At 49.9% G+C, this 16,308-nt stretch overlaps 6 protein-coding genes and 1 non-coding gene across 7 annotated transcripts; 4 read left to right on the forward strand and 3 right to left on the reverse strand.

Annotated features, from left to right (window-relative positions):
* Positions 1-108: 108 nt before the first annotated feature.
* Positions 109-1,886, reverse strand: ASPBRDRAFT_585152 (uncharacterized protein). The gene has a single exon (XM_067627907.1). It carries the CDS (start codon positions 1,772-1,774, stop codon positions 482-484), a length of 1,293 nt encoding a protein of 430 aa, XP_067479278.1. The 5' UTR covers positions 1,775-1,886; the 3' UTR covers positions 109-481.
* Positions 1,887-2,624: 738 nt separating this feature from the next.
* Positions 2,625-4,053, forward strand: ASPBRDRAFT_43432 (uncharacterized protein). Its single transcript, XM_067624996.1, has 2 exons — positions 2,625-2,695; positions 2,769-4,053. The coding sequence occupies exon 2, from the start codon at positions 2,890-2,892 to the stop codon at positions 3,586-3,588; it is 699 nt and encodes a 232-aa protein (XP_067479279.1). The 5' UTR covers positions 2,625-2,695; positions 2,769-2,889; the 3' UTR covers positions 3,589-4,053.
* A 1,331-nt stretch (positions 4,054-5,384) lies between these two features.
* Positions 5,385-6,543, forward strand: ASPBRDRAFT_196154 (glycoside hydrolase family 16 protein; the record flags this gene model as incomplete). Its single annotated transcript, XM_067620946.1, has 2 exons — positions 5,385-6,181; positions 6,249-6,543. 2 exons carry the CDS (start codon positions 5,385-5,387, stop codon positions 6,541-6,543), a joined length of 1,092 nt encoding a protein of 363 aa, XP_067479280.1.
* A 682-nt stretch (positions 6,544-7,225) lies between these two features.
* On the reverse strand, positions 7,226-7,297 carry ASPBRDRAFT_t149. The gene has a single exon. It is a non-coding gene; the product is annotated as a tRNA-Arg (tRNA).
* A 545-nt stretch (positions 7,298-7,842) lies between these two features.
* ASPBRDRAFT_43434 (bifunctional cytochrome P450/NADPH--P450 reductase) lies at positions 7,843-11,723 on the forward strand. The gene is made up of 5 exons (XM_067624997.1): positions 7,843-8,110; positions 8,253-8,498; positions 8,564-9,004; positions 9,068-10,054; positions 10,109-11,723. The coding sequence occupies exons 1-5, from the start codon at positions 7,990-7,992 to the stop codon at positions 11,626-11,628; spliced, it is 3,315 nt and encodes a 1,104-aa protein (XP_067479281.1). The 5' UTR covers positions 7,843-7,989; the 3' UTR covers positions 11,629-11,723.
* Positions 11,724-12,149: 426 nt separating this feature from the next.
* On the reverse strand, positions 12,150-13,733 carry ASPBRDRAFT_585332 (extracellular proline-rich protein). The gene is made up of 2 exons (XM_067627913.1): positions 13,706-13,733; positions 12,150-13,491 (listed from the first exon to the last, which is right to left on the reverse strand). Exon 2 carries the CDS (start codon positions 13,433-13,435, stop codon positions 12,242-12,244), a length of 1,194 nt encoding a protein of 397 aa, XP_067479282.1. The 5' UTR covers positions 13,436-13,491; positions 13,706-13,733; the 3' UTR covers positions 12,150-12,241.
* On the forward strand, positions 13,586-14,354 carry ASPBRDRAFT_55279 (uncharacterized protein; the record flags this gene model as incomplete). Its single annotated transcript, XM_067627368.1, has 8 exons — positions 13,586-13,589; positions 13,626-13,649; positions 13,699-13,785; positions 13,829-13,913; positions 13,965-13,969; positions 14,074-14,120; positions 14,167-14,278; positions 14,332-14,354. 8 exons carry the CDS (start codon positions 13,586-13,588, stop codon positions 14,352-14,354), a joined length of 387 nt encoding a protein of 128 aa, XP_067479283.1.
* Between the last annotated feature and the right edge of the window lie 1,954 nt (positions 14,355-16,308).

Genomic DNA, 16,308 nt, shown 5'->3' on the forward strand with positions numbered 1-16,308 from the left:
TGTGTGTGTGTGTGTGTGTGTGTGTGTGTGTGTGTGTGTTTTTCTGTTGGTTATATTATATGGTGTAATGAGTCATGATTATGAGGTTATGTGAAACTTAATCGAAGTTATGATTATGTGGTTTGGCTTCATTGTTTGTTATGTGTTCGAGGTGGTTAGTATATAGTCTAGCAGTACGCTGCGGGGGATGACTGAGGCAGATGGAAGGAGTTGGAAGTCCTAAGGCTGAGGGGGAGAGATAGTAGAGAGAGAATATTTATTGAATGACAAGAGTGGGTATCAACTCTAGAGAAGAGTAAAGCAAGCTGTATCCACACCAATTGCCAGTAAAAGGGCTTCTCCCCCATCTGTCAAAGAGCGTTGGTTTGCAGAAAGAGAGAAATCTGAATAAGAAAATCCCATGCCAAATGAAGGGCATTCTCCACGAGTGTGCAAATATCGACGATGTTCATGTCCATTCCCCAGCAAGCATATCACTACATCAGCACATGTGTATCAAATATGCCACCTGTGGCTTGGGCGGAATCTCACGCAATAGCTCTCTTCTCAGCTCGTCATTATGCTGAGCGCCAGACAGTAACCTCTGAACAATGGGTGCGCAGCCTGCACTGGCAGCCACGCACAAGAGCTCATATCCCCATTGCTGCTGAATCATTTGATCCGTCATGAGGTCAATAAGCGCAAAAGCATCATCCCAATCGGGTCGAGATACACTTGATTCACGCCATCTGCGGATAATCAGTCGGAAAAAGTCCAGATTTCGCAGCTGATGACCAAGTCTTCCTTCCAGAAGGAGTATCTTGAGCCTGGACATGTCTCCCCATTGGAGGATTTGATCTGCGGCCTTCATAGCCGTCACTTCAAGGTAATGATCATTGTCAAAATCCGAATCTTGAAGCATAACATGCAGCATATCCACAGAGCCGTAGAGGCAGGTGATACTGAGGGGATCATAAAGCTGGCTGTCAAATGGAAGTCTGGGCGGCATTGCACAGCCGGGACGACGATTCTGTTGGGTCCAATTGCGAATACGGATCGAGTTGACTCGACACAACGTTTCTATGTTCGCTAGCTTGGGAAGGGCTTCAGCCGTGACGATACCATAATATTTCAGCCAATAGCACGACGCATAGACAAAGAATTCTCCCAATCCACGCTCAGCCGGATTGAACCGAATCATGTCTTCTTCCCAAGCTTCCCACGAGCAATGCGAATCGTATTCGACTGGCTGCTCATCGTCGTCGAGCAAATGAGGATCTTGTGGAAGCTCCGAGATTGCAATTTGCTCTTCGGAGAGCATGTATTTGTCGCCAATTTCAATCAAAAGAAGATATCGGATACAAATGTCCAATATTAACGCCTCTGGGCTCCCAAAGCGTTGTTCATCATCGCCGAAAGTGGCTGGTCCTTCTGGGTCCGAGGAATTGGACTTCCACTCTCTTAGTATCGACTCTCTCATTGACTGATTTGTGAGCTGAACTTGGTATTTCCGCAAATCACTGAGCTCAATGCATGCGATGAAGGGCTGAATCATGCTCAAAAGCTTTTGGTGGTCCACTAACTTAGCAAGGTCCTCAACAGTGGTAACATGGCGAGCTGTATGCAGGGTAGCGGCCCAGGACAGCTCTAGGATACTAAAAGGTCTGTGGGTGATGGATAGAAGCTTCAATGCTGTGCTTGCAAGCTCCCAGTCTCTATGCTCGTTGGAGGCACAGCGAAAAAGAGGTAAGTTGTAGAGTTCTGAGAGCTGATCGAGAAGCGTCTTGTTATCCATCTCGGTATATACTAAGGTGCTTCCTTATGAAATTGTGTACAACCAATGTCTGAGATTCATAGATGAATAGATTATCAATTTTCCGCTGTAGCCTCAATAATGGCGCTATCTCGTAGTTATAGCTGTTTTCCGGATGCCCTTGATATTTTTTTACCAAAAAGGACAAAGGGAAAGTCGAAGCTATCCTAGAATAGTCATCGTATTCATACATAGTCTCATCGACTATGAATACTGGTCGGCCGGCTGCTTCGAGCATGTGTCGCAATATTGGTTCTTTGTTCATGGGTGGTCGTGCCAAAATTCCCAGAAGCTTGCGCCCGTCTATACCGCTCGACAAAGGGGGTCCCCAATCTAGGAGCTATGTTAAGCACGTAGAAGTCAAAGCAAATCATATCATCGCCACTGATGCCCTCGTCCCATCGTTATGGCAATGATGCCAGTGCATCTTCGGTTGAGGCGAATGGTGCTCATGTCTGTCGCTCCGTTCGGAGTTCTGTAGATCGATTAACTTGGTATTGAGTTTGGCAACATATCTTGCCGCAATAGTTATCCATCAACTGGAGACCGAGGAAAGATTAACATCTCAACAAAAGTCATCATGCTCCATTGATCAATTCGTCATCAGAAGCATAGACTGTTCTCCGGCATCTAGACTCTGGAGTGTCCACTGCATCCCGTGGGACCGGTGCAACCATGGAATGCAGGAAAGCAATCCCATGGGCTGGAATTTCTCGGAAAGAAGCAGAGCACTGACACCCCCGCTTCGGCAAGTCACATGTTCTCGATCCTTTGTAGTCAAGGGAGTAGTGGCTTGTTCTGTCAACCGTTTCCTCCTGTTCTTAAAGACAGACTGTGAAATGAGGGAGTCAGTTCCACTCACGTTCACGAGTAAGTTGCAGGGTATGGTATATCCCCAAGTGGGTAAGTGAGATCTGGTGGGAATCCAGAATCTATTGTCGCGAAGTTTACCTTATGGTTATGCTAATGAACGCAGATCAATACTCCAGCACTATACATTCCTTTGTACTACTTGATAAAGAGAGGAACTGAAGCTTGACAGCAGCTGTTCGAATAGCCTCACTTAACCATCATAGTCACCTTGATAATTCCTTACCATGCCCTGTTCAGGTACCACAAACACGCCGACGATATCAGCAACGCCATCTCCCAATTTCTTGGATCTACCTCTCAAGATTCGTAACAACATATACAAACAAGTTCTCGCCATACCTCATCCACTTCACATTTTCCAAGACCCAGGATGTCCGCTGGAAGCTTTTGCTCCCGAAAAGCCCTGTTTTTGGCTTGCATTGACTTGCGTCAACCGACTAATATCCAACGAGACCAGGAAGATTCTATATAGTGTAACTCAGTTTACCTTGCAGGAGATGGAGACGACGTGCCATCAAGGCACTCTCTTGGAATCCTTCCTGAACTGTATCGGAGCAACAAATTCTGGAATATTGTCTCATCTATGCGTCAACTTTCCGGCCATTGAGAGACTATCCGGCGCATCTGGAGAGATAAGGCTCACAGAACATGGGTTGCGCAGATTACTGCTTCTACGACAAAGCTGTACCGGTTTGAAGACATTGGAAATACTCATCTTTGGCCAATTGACTAGCAATCTGTTCATAAATGACCAGATCAATGAGTTCGCTCGAAAGATATTTCTGGAGGTCGATGCGCAAATAAGGGGAATAGCTCCCCTGAATACTATTGTTGTCAGAATATATACTAGCAGCATTCCGCCAGTCGCAGTACGAGAATTTTTACAACGGCTTGGGTGGACTGTCAAGCTTGGCGATGCTTGATAGCCTTTATTACATCAGACGAATGGGTGACGTGAAATACAGCCACAATCATAAACTACTGTACACTCATTTCTCTCAGAACTCCTTCGTCATGTGCTTCAGAAATATGGCGTATCTACTTTGGACTGTTGAGTGTTGACAGCAGTGGACGGGCGCTAAGCCCAAAAAAAGGGGGTCTGCAAAATCTGCCCAGTCATGGGCCGACTCTATACCGAACGAGGCACCCCAGTCTGCTAAGTACTAACTACAGAGTACAAGGGCAGACGGGACAGCGCGTAATCACCCTGATGATGGCGTCTAATAATATACGGGGGTCAGGCTTTGCAGTTCGGCATCTTGGCCTCGCGCTCATCCGAACGGCTGTTGGCAGTGGGTAAAAAGAATGCTTGGCAAATCCGAAACTGCACGCTCTGCATAGGTTGGTTGGTAGGTAGTAGCGGTCTGCAACCACACCTTGAATCTGCTCACCACAACTGCATATTCTGCCTCTGCAGCACTGAGACCTCTGCTGATCCTCATATCTTTAATCTTTGTAGGGTGAAGATTTAATGGTTCATAGGCCTATCATATCCACAAGAAGGCGAACCTTGCGGGAGGTTGCGGTGTCTCTAGTGGCTCCTGACTCCCAAAATTACCACCCCATTTTACGGACATAGAATTTGCCGCAGTGGTGTCCACTGTTCAGTGGCATCCACCAAGCCACTGCCACAGCACTGGCCTGGTGCTGAGACCTTCCCCAGCCGGCCCCGCCACTAGTAATTCGCCTGCTGAAACTGCCTTTGGCATCGACAGGCCAAGGGTCTTGGCCAGGTGCAGGATGTTGGTGCCTGGGATGCTTCCGAAGCAAGGTCGTATCTAACTCATGTTGTTCAGGGAGAGATTAGGGGGCAGAGCATTTACACTGTGAGTGTTAATTGGCTGAATGAACCCCAGGACCCTTTCCCGTATAGCAACTACACAGTGGGAATTGTTATCTCTGGCCGGATCAGAGTCGACTAAGCCATAACTTCTTCAATCTTCAGGAAATAGGAATATCCAACGATCCTCCCCTGAGCTGATTGGATTTGGGTGCCTGAGCGTTGCTTATCGCCCATCGCGGCAGGGTCTTGGCGGGTACAAGCGACCCTTTCCGGAACAGGCTAGTTTCAGGGCCAGGGACCACGCTAGTGGCCAATCCAGGGTGGATCGGCAGTACACTAGACTGAATGAGGCTTAGTCATACCCTCTTGGTCGGGCAGTTTCCTGTTTCAAAGTGCCCCTTAATGTTTAGGGCCGAACTAGTGACATCCAATGCAGGAAAAGAAAAAGAGAGACATGCTGGTTTAAAAATAAGCGTGACTCGGATATTAGTTATGAGGGGACGAAAAAAAAGGGAAAGCAAAGTGTTTGCCAATGCCAACGCCCATGATAGGGTGGGTTGGATGCCATGGCTTGAAATTAATTAAAAGGAAAACCGTCATACCCTCTCGTTCTTCTCTCCTGTCGTTCGTTCTCCTCCACTTCATCTCGTTCCTATCCTCCTCCTGCTCCCCTTCGTTCCCTTGCCGGTGGGCATCAAACACACCTCGTGCGATTCGATCGCACTGCCATTCATTATCATCGTCACTCTTTTCTCGCGGGGAACACTTGGTCATTCGACAACGCCGCTATAGGGGTTATTTTATTCTAGATCCCTCTATCGCGCCTTATACCATTCGAGAGCGGTGTTTGACCCGCAGTTTGACCCCGACTCGCTCCGCTCATTGCAATAAATATCCCTCTGGAGTGGTGACCCTGGACGTCACAACCCTGCTATCATGTCACTCTTCCATGTATTGGCGCTGCTGGTAGCCAGCCTTAGTCTCGTGACCGCGCAAACCTTCAGCAACTGTAACCCTCTCAACAAGACATGTCCCGCAGACCCAGCCTTGGGTACCAATCACACCTGGTACTTCAACACCACCCTCGATGACACGATCTGGAATGTCACCAACGGCAACATCGGAAACACCGATGAGGGTGCAGAATTCTCTATCGCCCAGAAGATGGATTCTCCCACTATGCAATCGAACTTCTTCATCTTCTTTGGCATTGTCGAGTCCCACGTCAAGATGGCCAAGGGTGGTGGTGTCGTGAGCAGTGTGGTGCTTCAATCGGATGACTTGGACGAGATTGACTGGGAGTGGGTGGGATACAACACGAGTGAAGTTCAATCCAACTATTTCGGCAAGGGCAACGACACATCTTTCAATCGTGGTGGCTTCCACTACGTTCCTAATGCCGACACGGAGTTCCACAACTACACCACCTACTGGACCAGTGAAAAGGTGGAGTGGTGGATCGACCAGCAATTGGTTCGCACGCTGAAGTATGAAGATGCCTTGGGTGGCAAGAACTTCCCCCAAACTCCCAGCAACATCCGCTTTGGAATCTGGCCTGCCGGCGATCCCAGTCAGCGTCAGGGTACCATTGAATGGGCAGGTGGTGAAATTGATTACTCGGCTGGTCCGTACACCATGGTAGTCCAGAAGGTTCGCGTGCATGACTTTCATTCTGGCAAGGAGTATACATACTCCGACAATTCCGGATCATGGGAGAGCATCAAGGTCGTCTCGTAAGTCTTCTCTAGTCGACCCGGCGCCGCCCAAACCTTGCCTGCAATGCTAACTTTTGAATCCTAGGGGTAACTCGACCACCGTAGAGGAACTCAACAAGGCTCCTCCGAAATCGCTTTCTGAGAAATGGGACGAGCTCCCAAGCGGGGCAAAGGCTGGTGTCGGTATTGGCGCAGCAGCTGTAGGAGCCAGTTGTCTTGCGGGCTTCATCTTCTTCTGTCTGCGGCAGCGCAAAAGGGGCCGTCTCGAACATGCCCTGGACGATGCCAAGTGGAACTCCGAGCGGACGGAAATGAACAACTACCAGTCCGAATGGAAACAAAGTGAATGGAAGCATAAGGGCTACCAGCCAGTTTCCTAGCCCGGTTGAAGTACTCCTATGTGTATGACCTCTGTGTCCATGACGAAAACGATGAATCCAACCTTTGTTCCAGGAGTGCTATCTCGCTTCTTCCTGTGGGGATTCGTATATTGCTTCTCCGTGCCCATCATACCAGCGCGGCGAAGCAATCTATACCAGCGCCTGCTTTGCTGGCCAAGGTCGCGCCTGGGAAGTCTCTTGAATCACTCTGAGTGAGCACCACGTTTGGGAGAGCGGCGTACCCTCCTACTTTTCCTCATTTCTACTTGATCTTGTTCATATTATTTCTACCCTTTTCTCCAGTCCTATGGCCCTAGGACGAGCGTCTATTTCCTCTTGTATATATACCAGCTTGCATTCAGATGAGTTTCCGTGGGCCAAATCGATTATTGCTTCTTGACTCTCGGAGTGCTAGATGTTCTGCCTTGTAACCTTCAATAGAGGTGTTCGTACAACGTATCTTAATCTCACCTCCATCAATAGTGATACGGATCGAGCCTTATGACGGCCAACGGTATTCAGTAGCGCCTATTTTCTTGTAGGTGGGTTCTGTGAATGGATGGTAAGAAAAAGACGAGAACACTGCCACCCGGAGATTAAATAACGCAAGGATACTTGTGAGTGAGACCCGGTCAAAAAGAAGTGAAGCAATACAACCGCCGGTTGGCCAAAAAGAAAAAAACGATCCCGGTGCGACTCGAACGCACAACCTCTAGTACCGGAAACTAATGCGCTACCATTGCGCCACGAGACCAGTTCGATATCAAAGTGGGGGCATTAACGGCCTATCATATGCATAAGGTTACCATCTAGATTCACTAAAACGGAGACAATCCATGGATCTGGGATCGGTTCGCTAATCACCGATCCCCGTGTCTCCGATATACCGAGGGACGGTTCATAGTTATGCCAAGTCAGCACCAGCTATGAATAGCTGAATACTAATCAAGCGTCCATCTCTCGTTCCCGCTAGTGCGTCCCAATAAGCCGCGGTAAATGTGCTATTTTTCCACTGCTACTCTACTCCATACACTCATTGATCTACAAAGTATCCACTCTCATCAGCCCCATGACGTTCGCCACGATGGTTGCCCTGGTATGCGCTGTAGTCGGACGGTCGGTATGCCGTCCGAATATGAATGTGTGCGGTGACGCCGCTTTGTTTGCAGTGGATTTATGCTCCATCATTGGGAATAACTAATGCATCCAGTCCGACCGCAGCGTGTCCAAGATGCCCACGGAGTATAAAGACTCCTGCCTGCATGGATCTTCACACCATCCCAGTTCACACTATCGAAGCGTGACCGTCAGGTGATCTCAGATCGCTGACAGAAACTCAAATCCCGTGTTGTTTGTTCCACCAGACCTTGTGAGAACTAGACACAATCTCCATCAAGGATTCGAAACTAAGTGGGTTCAGTTACCAAGCAATATCCGGATACCATCATGAGCAGCGTACAGCCTGTCCCTATCCCAGGCCCCAAGGGCGTCCCTTTTCTCGGCAACGTCTACGATGTTGAGAAAGAGATGCCTGTCCGGAGTTTTGAGTTGCTGGCAGATCAATATGGTAACCCCGCCCTTGCCCCTCCACCATTTTCATGTTGTCGTTTTGACCCCTTTTGCTCCCTCACCTTCGCCATCAACTAGCCTTTGCTCTTTCTTCCTTCCATTGTAAGCAAATCTATGCTAACTGTGATGCATCTGCTAAGGTCCTATCTACCGACTCACAACCTTTGGTGTGTCGAGAGTAGTCATTTCTACCCAGGAACTCGTGAACGAAGTATTCAATGAGGAGCGGTTCGCTAAATCGGTGGATGGTGGTTTGGACCAGGTTCGAAATCTTGTCCACGATGGTTTATTCACGGCCCGGTACCCCGGCGAAGAGAATTGGGCGCTTGCGCACCGCGTTCTGATTCCGGCTTTTGGGCCCCTATCTATCAGAGCCATGTTCGATGGTAAGCAGCCAATGATTATTGTATTTCCTATCGCATCAGTCTAATGGACTGTCAAACTGCCACAGAGATGCAAGATATAGCCAACCAGCTCGTCATGAAATGGGCTCGACAGGGACCCGAGACACCCATTGTGGTCACAGAAGATTTCACCCGTCTGACCCTTGACTCCATCGCCCTCTGCGCCATGGGGACCCGCTTCAACTCTTTCTACCACGATAGCATGCACCCCTTCGTGGAAGCGATGGTTGGCGGGTTGCAGGTAGCTAGCTATCGGGCACAGCGCCCAGCTTTGATGAACCAACTTCCCACCAGCGAAAACAATGCCTTTTGGAACGATATTGCTTATATGAGAAATCTAGCAAAGGAGTTGACCGAGGAAAGGAGGAAAAATCCATCAGACAAAAAAGACCTGCTCAACGCTCTTATCCTTGGACGAGATCCTCAGTCAGGAAAAGGCCTCAGTGATGACTCAATCATTAACAACATGATCACCTTCCTGATTGCAGGTATGTACTATGTCTGACCTGGGTAGTAGTAGTTATTCACGATGTCCTGACACTTTCTCATAGGCCACGAGACTACTTCTGGGATGCTGTCTTTCGTTTTCTACTACCTGCTCAAAAATGCACAGGCGTACAAAAAGGCACAGGAAGAAGTGGACAGGGTGATTGGGCGACGGAAGATCACCGTGGATGATCTCTCCAAGCTGCCGTATATCAATGCGGTCATGCGGGAAGCGCTACGCCTCAAACCGCCAGCGAGCATCGTGAGAGTCCATGCGCATCCAACTAAGAACAAAGAAGACCCGGTGACCTTGGGAATTGGAAAATATGTTCTAAACAAGGACGAGCCAATCTCGGTTCTTCTCCCCAAATTACACCGCGACCCCAAGGTCTACGGTGCGGATGCCGACGAGTTCAAGCCGGAGAGGATGCTAGATGAGAACTTCAACAGTCTACCTCCAAATTCCTGGAAGCCCTTCGGTAATGGCATGCGAGGTTGTATTGGCCGACCATTTGCCTGGCAAGAAGGCTTACTGGCCATTGCTTTGCTGCTGCAGAACTTCAACTTCCAGCTGGATGATCCAAGCTATGACCTGCGGATCAAACAGACTCTCACCATCAAGCCCATGGATTTCAAGATGAGAGCAACCCTTAGGCATGGGTTGGACCCGATAACGTTGGAGCCAGCTTTGAACAGTGGATCTGTGCCTCGCGAAACTTCCACGGTAGCTAGCAGGGAACGCAAGAAGGACGCGGCCCTTTCCACGGGAGACATGAAGCCAATGCACGTTTTCTTTGGCAGCAACACCGGAACCTGCGAGGCTTTGGCTCGGAGATTGGCAGATGATGCCGCGGCATGGGGGTTTAATGCCGAGGTTAAGTCACTAGATTCAGCTACTGAAAATGTTCCCAAAGGGGATCCTGTGGTTTTCATTGCTGCCTCTTACGAAGGCCAACCTGCTGATAATGCTGCCCACTTTTTCGAGTGGGTTAGCGCAGCAAAGGATAATGAGTTCGAGGGGACAAATTATGCTGTTTTCGGTTGTGGACATCGTGAGTATCCTGTTCCTTTCTATGTGACTTTTGCTGCTCACTGATTATTTCAAGATGATTGGACTGCCACCTTCTACCGGATCCCCAAAGCCATCAACGAGCTGGTGGGCGAGCATGGTGGTAATCGCTTGTGTGATATTGGATTAGTGGATACTGCCGTCGCAGACATGTTCACTGATTTCGATAACTGGAGTGAGTCGGCGTTGTGGCCTGCCATAAGCTCGAAATTTGGCTCCAAAGGTCAGGGTCAGGCTGGCAAAAAAGCCACGTCAGGCCTACAAGTCGAACTCAGCTCAGAAAAGCGAGTGACTACCTTGGGCCTTCAGCTGCAGGAAGGATATGTGATTGAGAACCAGCTCTTAACAGCACCTGACGCTTCAGCGAAGCGACTGGTAAGAATTAAGCTTCCCAGCGACATGACCTACCAGTGCGGTGATTACCTTGCTGTGCTTCCCGTGAACCCAACTAGTGTCGTTCGTCGAGCAATGCGTCGATTCAAATTGCCTTGGGATGCCTTCTTGACTGTTCGCAAGCCATCCCAAACCCAAAGCGGGCCGTCAACCATTCCCACTGACACCCCCATTTCCGCCTTCGCTCTCCTCTCCTCATATGTCGAACTATCTCAGCCCGCGTCCAAACGAGACCTGATTACCCTGGCAGATGCAGCTGTGGCCGACGAAGAAACCCAGGCCGAGCTGCGATACATGGCCAACAGTCCTAGTCGCTTCAATGCGGAGGTCTTCACAAAACGCCTCAGCTTGCTGGACATCCTGGATCGTTATCCTTCAATCAACCTACCGCTTGGCGACTTCCTAGCTATGCTCCCGCCCATGCGAGTACGTCAGTACTCCATCTCTTCCTCGCCCCGAAAGGACCCGACAGAATGCTCAATCACCGTGTCCGTGCTCAACGCACCATCCCTCTCCGGCACAGACGAGCCGTACATGGGCGTAGCTTCAACTTATCTCTCCATTCTCCAACCTGACGAACGCATTCACATCGCGGTCCGTCCCTCCCACTCCGGATTCAAGCCTCCCATGGACCTAAACACGCCAATGATTATGGCCTGCGCCGGAAGCGGCTTAGGGCCTTTCCGCGGATTTGTCATGGACCGGGCTGAAAAGATTCTCAGTCGAAGCGACTCTATCACCGAAAAGCCCGCCCCGGCCATCCTCTATGTCGGCTGCCGCACTAAAGGAAAAGACGACATTCACGCAGCAGAGCTCGCCGAATGGTCTCGCCAGGGCATCGTCGATGTCAGATGGGCATACAGCCGTCCCTCCGATGGCTCCGTAGCCCAGCACATCCAGGACCGGATCGCAAGTGACCGCGACGAAGTGGTCTCACTCTTTGAGCAAGGCGCTAGGATCTATGTCTGTGGAAGTGCGGAGGTTGGCAAGGCGGTGCGCCAAGCGTTTAACGACATCTACGTCGATGTGCGGAAGGAGCGTCGTCGGGTAGCCTTGGAAACGAAGCAGGAAGATGTCCCGTCTGAGGTGGATGATGAGGAAGTTGAGAAGTTCTTCGATCGCTTGAAGGCGAGTATGCGTTATGCGACGGACGTGTTTACATAGATGTATGCTTATATTTGCATGTATCTACCTCCCTACCATGCATTAGTCTTTCGGCTGTTCTTTTTTTGTTGCTCGTTTTTTAGTATCTACCGATTAGTTCACAGACAATTTATTTCTCTAAACAATATATTAGAGTTATGCTCGTAATTTTTTATTGGGAGGTACCAAGTAGTTAAAGTGGGTAATGTCCATCCACTGTAAACATGTCCGATAGTTGTGGATCTTGCGACTACTTCAAATTGACTGCTCTCTTGAAAGACAGAGACTTCCCAAGATAGTACTTCGAAATATTCGAAATCAATCACATACAATATACTACGTTGGTGAATACTAAGACTAATCACTTCGTCTATAGATCGAACGAACGACCCTCTCATTGGACAATCTAGGTACAGCACAGCTAGCTCAACTAGGCATAACTACAACTAGATAAAAATCATATCTTCACACCCTGACCAGCAAGCATGACATAACCACATCCCCATGCTCATCGCATTTCAGATCCTTCGCCATTCATTCATATATCATTCAACTTGGCCCACCTTAACGTGAGCACGATTAGTTGGAACCCATGGGAGCAGCCCTAGTATAGGTCTCTTCCGAGTAGACTATCCTAAGCCATAAAATCCCTGAACGAAGACGGAGCAGTAGGCACAGCACTGCTAGTAGGGATAGCCGAGCTTGACGAAGGAGCAGGGATGTTCAGACCACCCGGCGAGAAAGCCAAAGGAGTCGGGAGGCTGAGAGAGGGCTCGGACTCGGACGCGGAGGAGGAAGAGTCGCTGGAGTCAGAGGAGATGCTGCTGCTGCTGCCGGTAGGCTTGGGGAGGCTGATGCTGGGGAAGGCACCGCTTGGCTGGGGAAGACTGCCACTTGGTTCGGCGGGCTTGGGGGAGTCATCGGATGAAGACGATGAGGAAGAAGAGCCACCACCAAAGGGGTTGGGGAAGCCGCCGCTGGGCAGGGAGGGGTTGGACGAGTCACCCGCAGACGATGAAGAGCTGGAGCCGCCGCCGAGGAAGGGCTTCAGGAAGTCGGGCAAGCCACCACCGAGGCCGTCGCTGCTGGAGGGCTGGGAGGAGCTAGAAGGACTGCTAGAAGACTGAGAGGAATCGCCCCCGAGCGAGCCCAGGATACCGGAGAGCCCGCTGAGAGGGCTGCCGCTGGAGGGCTGAGCAGAGCTAGCAGAATCGCTGGAAGAACTTCCGAAGGGGTTGAGAAAGTCGGGGAGTCCGCCGGATGAGGATGAGGAGGGCTCGGGAGAGCCGCCGGACTGGGATGATGAGCCACTGCCGCCCAAGCCGGGTAGGGCTCCGAAGGGGCTGGAGGAGCCAGAGGAGGAGGAGTCACCACCACCTAAGCTGGGAAGGCTTCCGAAGGGACTGGAGGATGAGCCGGAAGAGTCGCCGCCACCAAGGGACGGGCCTCCAGAGCCACCGCCCAAGGATGGACCACCGCCGAATTGGCGCTTCTCGAATGGAAGTCCGGTGGGAAGGGTGATGCCGAGATCGGACAGGTCGGGGAGACCAGAGGGTAGGAGCTGAGACAGTCCCTTTGAGTCGGTGGGAAGTGCAGCACCAGAGGGAAGAGAGAAAGGCAAGTCCCTGCGCTTCAAGCCCAAGTCGGACAGATCCGTGGGCAGAGAGAAGCTGGGGAGGCCTGAAGGAAGGGAGAGACCAGATGGGATCAGATCGCTCGGAATAGAGAACGGAAGGAGGTCGGAGAGATCCTGTCTCTTCTCGACCGGAGTCGGCAAGGCCAGGGCACAGCCCGCAAGGCACACCGGAGCGACGTGTTGGAACTTCATTGTAGTGATGGTTGTTCTAGATGCCGTGGAAAGAAAGGATTGAAGGGCTCGGAGAGCTAAAATTGTCAGATTTGAAGGAAAGGAAGCGTTGGAGCCTGATAGACAGTCGATGGGGGACACGGACTACGAGGGTCCTTTATACGTCTGCCGATGGGTGACTCTCTATGATGTGATATGCTGATAGACATAGGGGTTCGACATGCCGTCCGTGAGGGTAAATCGGATGAGATCATCGGAGAACCAGGTTTTGCAATGGAATTGAGCACGCACTCCAGATGATGCAAGCAACAATCTACCATTGTGGGACAAGACCAACATCGATTCGCTTCATGGAAGAGTTCGGCTTCGGAGTCGGTTGCTGTGTCTGCTTAGATGCTTAACATTAAATCGCAGGGATCTTGAAACACTGGCGAGCTCGGGGGTTTGTTCCAAGACAGAAATTGATCGGTGCTCCCAAAAATGAGGCCGAACCGTTAGAGTCAGGGAACGGACCCAGCCTTATTTGATACGTCTGCCATGGCACCACCAGCCACTGTATGAAGTTGATAGCCCATTCGCCCCAGATGGGCTTATGAAACGTTCCCTGTGTGATGTATGCTGATGACCTCAGGGTCTTGGAGAAGAACATCAACCACTAGTGAGTCCCTGCCCATGTAAGCGCAATCGCGAGCGTGGAGAGCCATGGGTCTGAAGCCGTCCTTCGGTATGGCCGTGGATCGTAGTTAAATCAGCCGCCAATCGGAGCGAGTTATTGTAACCGTGTTCCTGATCAGTGTTTCAAACATCCAGGGCACTTGATCAGTGCCCAAGGGAAATTGTGGCTCGTTGCGTCAGCCCTGCCCTGTCCTACACCTCCAAGGGTTCACGGGTCTTTTGGCCTTCGTATCGACTTCTAGTGGCAGACGCCAAAGAGTATTGAGCCAAACGCACAACATCAACCGGCTAAGAGGATGGTTCAGATATAAGCCCTTAATTAGGCAACCCAGCCATTTGTAACAGAGTCAAACCTAAGGAGGGAAGCCTGTCAGACCGTTGCCCGTCAGCCGTAGGACTTGTGTATCAGGAGTGAAGGATGTGGGGAGACGGCTCGGCATTTCTCACTGTGAGTAGATGGCTTGACTGCCATCTGGTTGAGTACGCGGCCCAGAAGGCCAAGGGCCATTTCCAAGTCTTCTGGAACACCTTGTCCCGCAGACTCAAAAAGAAGAACAATTTGGGGACGGGCAGTTGTGGAGCAATTCGAAGTCGATCGGCGGCGGATTTCTCTCCCACTCTCGATGCCTAAGGCATACAAGGCATCAACTATGACTGCACTTACACACGTCTTTACTTCAATCTTCTTCTCCTTTCCAACGCCGAATCTGGCCTGAATTCTCCATCAAATTTCTGAATGGATTACAATATTTCTTCAAAACATGATGTCTTGTAAGTATACACTCGAATCGAACCTGATCCAAGCCCATATTGACTACCACTATCTTTCGTGATCTGGCCAACGAACAGGGAAGGAATACCCATCCCTCGACCAGAAATACCAAGTTATCACCTCATACGGATGGGTATGGCGCAAGATGGAATTACCATGAGCATAGCCTGGCACACGACCCCTGCTTGCGCAAGGAACCCCCGCCAAAAGAAAGCGAAGCCTGAAACACACCTGGACCGGTGATGCTTCGGGACAAGCTTGCAAAACCGCATGGTAGTATGCAGTTGGTCTGTTGGAGATATCAACCAGTGTTGAAGACATTAATCTCATCTGAGGCGACGAGTATGATTCGGGGTATCTCAAGATCGGTAGCTGATTGTTTCGACGACCACCGTTTCACATCCTATACCCTGAAGTACACACACATCACATTGGGTGCACTATACGTCAAATTAAATTAGGGTCCTTGTGTTCGATTGCTGAAGCTTGGAATTCATTATCATTCCGCCTAATGGGTCCAGTCGCGCTTTGACTGTGTGCCAAGTGCTCTGTGAAACCAACTCAAACCCCAACAGAGGAATGCGCTTTTTGACTCTAGTACAGCTAGTACCAGTCAACATCGATTTTTACTCGGGGAGTTCGATATGCCTTAGCTAACGTGTCAGTATCTATGACTTTCCAACGCCCTCGGATGCTCTATAATTCTATTTGATACTCATTCTCTAACTGGCATCAGAAAGCTTGTCAGATTGCGTACCTTTTTACAATCGAAAAGAAAGACTAAATATGATCGGCTACACTTAGCGAAAAAGAGATTACCGATACCAAGATATGCCATGTTTTGGAACTTTGGGGGTTGAACCTTACTGGTTATAGAGAAATCCGTTGCAATAAGAAATACACTCCAGACATCATCTAATACAACTTCATCGAAGGCAAGTGAAAATTCGCTCGAGTCCCAAAATTTAGGCCGCGGGAACTACCATGAAGCCCACAGATGTCTCAGGTCCATTAAAGAAGGATCATCCTCACGTGGTTGAAGCGACCAACCTAATAAGATTTCCTGGCTAATGAAAGAGTGCCCCAGTGTGATGAGCAGCTGATCTTTTCGGGCCTACTTACTCTCCTCGAGAAACCGGGCAAGCTTACGATAGTATGATCTCAGACCGGAGTGCTAACTTACTATCCGGATAAGCCATTTCCCTTAGGTTTGCCTGATTCCTGAAGAGGCCGAGTTGTTGAGAAGACATTGAACTGTTGACAATGAATCTTTTGCCGATGGCTGAACCTCGGAAATACGCTTCAAGTCCCAAAGGTTGGCCGATCAGTCCATCACGCATGATACAACCATTCAACTTCGGAGAGACAAGGTCCATGCAGTGGATGATGTTGCGATTTCATTGGCGCTCATCCGCTAGTGTCGCCATACTGCATAATAGTTGTTACT

Source organism: Aspergillus brasiliensis, assembly GCF_001889945.1.
Source record: "Aspergillus brasiliensis CBS 101740 unplaced genomic scaffold ASPBRscaffold_6, whole genome shotgun sequence".
In the NCBI taxonomy this organism is placed as follows: domain Eukaryota; kingdom Fungi; phylum Ascomycota; class Eurotiomycetes; order Eurotiales; family Aspergillaceae; genus Aspergillus; species Aspergillus brasiliensis.

Excerpts from the sequence above, each read along its gene's own strand:
- ASPBRDRAFT_585332 (XM_067627913.1), bottom strand. The coding sequence starts at position 13,435 with ATGAAGTTCCAACACGTCGCTCCGGTGTGCCTTGCGGGCTGTGCCCTG.
- ASPBRDRAFT_43432 (XM_067624996.1), top strand. The coding sequence starts at position 2,890 with ATGCCCTGTTCAGGTACCACAAACACGCCGACGATATCAGCAACGCCA.
- ASPBRDRAFT_585152 (XM_067627907.1), bottom strand. The coding sequence starts at position 1,774 with ATGGATAACAAGACGCTTCTCGATCAGCTCTCAGAACTCTACAACTTA.
- ASPBRDRAFT_43434 (XM_067624997.1), top strand. The coding sequence starts at position 7,990 with ATGAGCAGCGTACAGCCTGTCCCTATCCCAGGCCCCAAGGGCGTCCCT. Across the intron at positions 8,499-8,563 it reads TATCAGAGCCATGTTCGATG|AGATGCAAGATATAGCCAAC; the intron begins GTAAGCAGCCAA and ends AAACTGCCACAG. Across the intron at positions 9,005-9,067 it reads GATCACCTTCCTGATTGCAG|GCCACGAGACTACTTCTGGG; the intron begins GTATGTACTATG and ends ACTTTCTCATAG.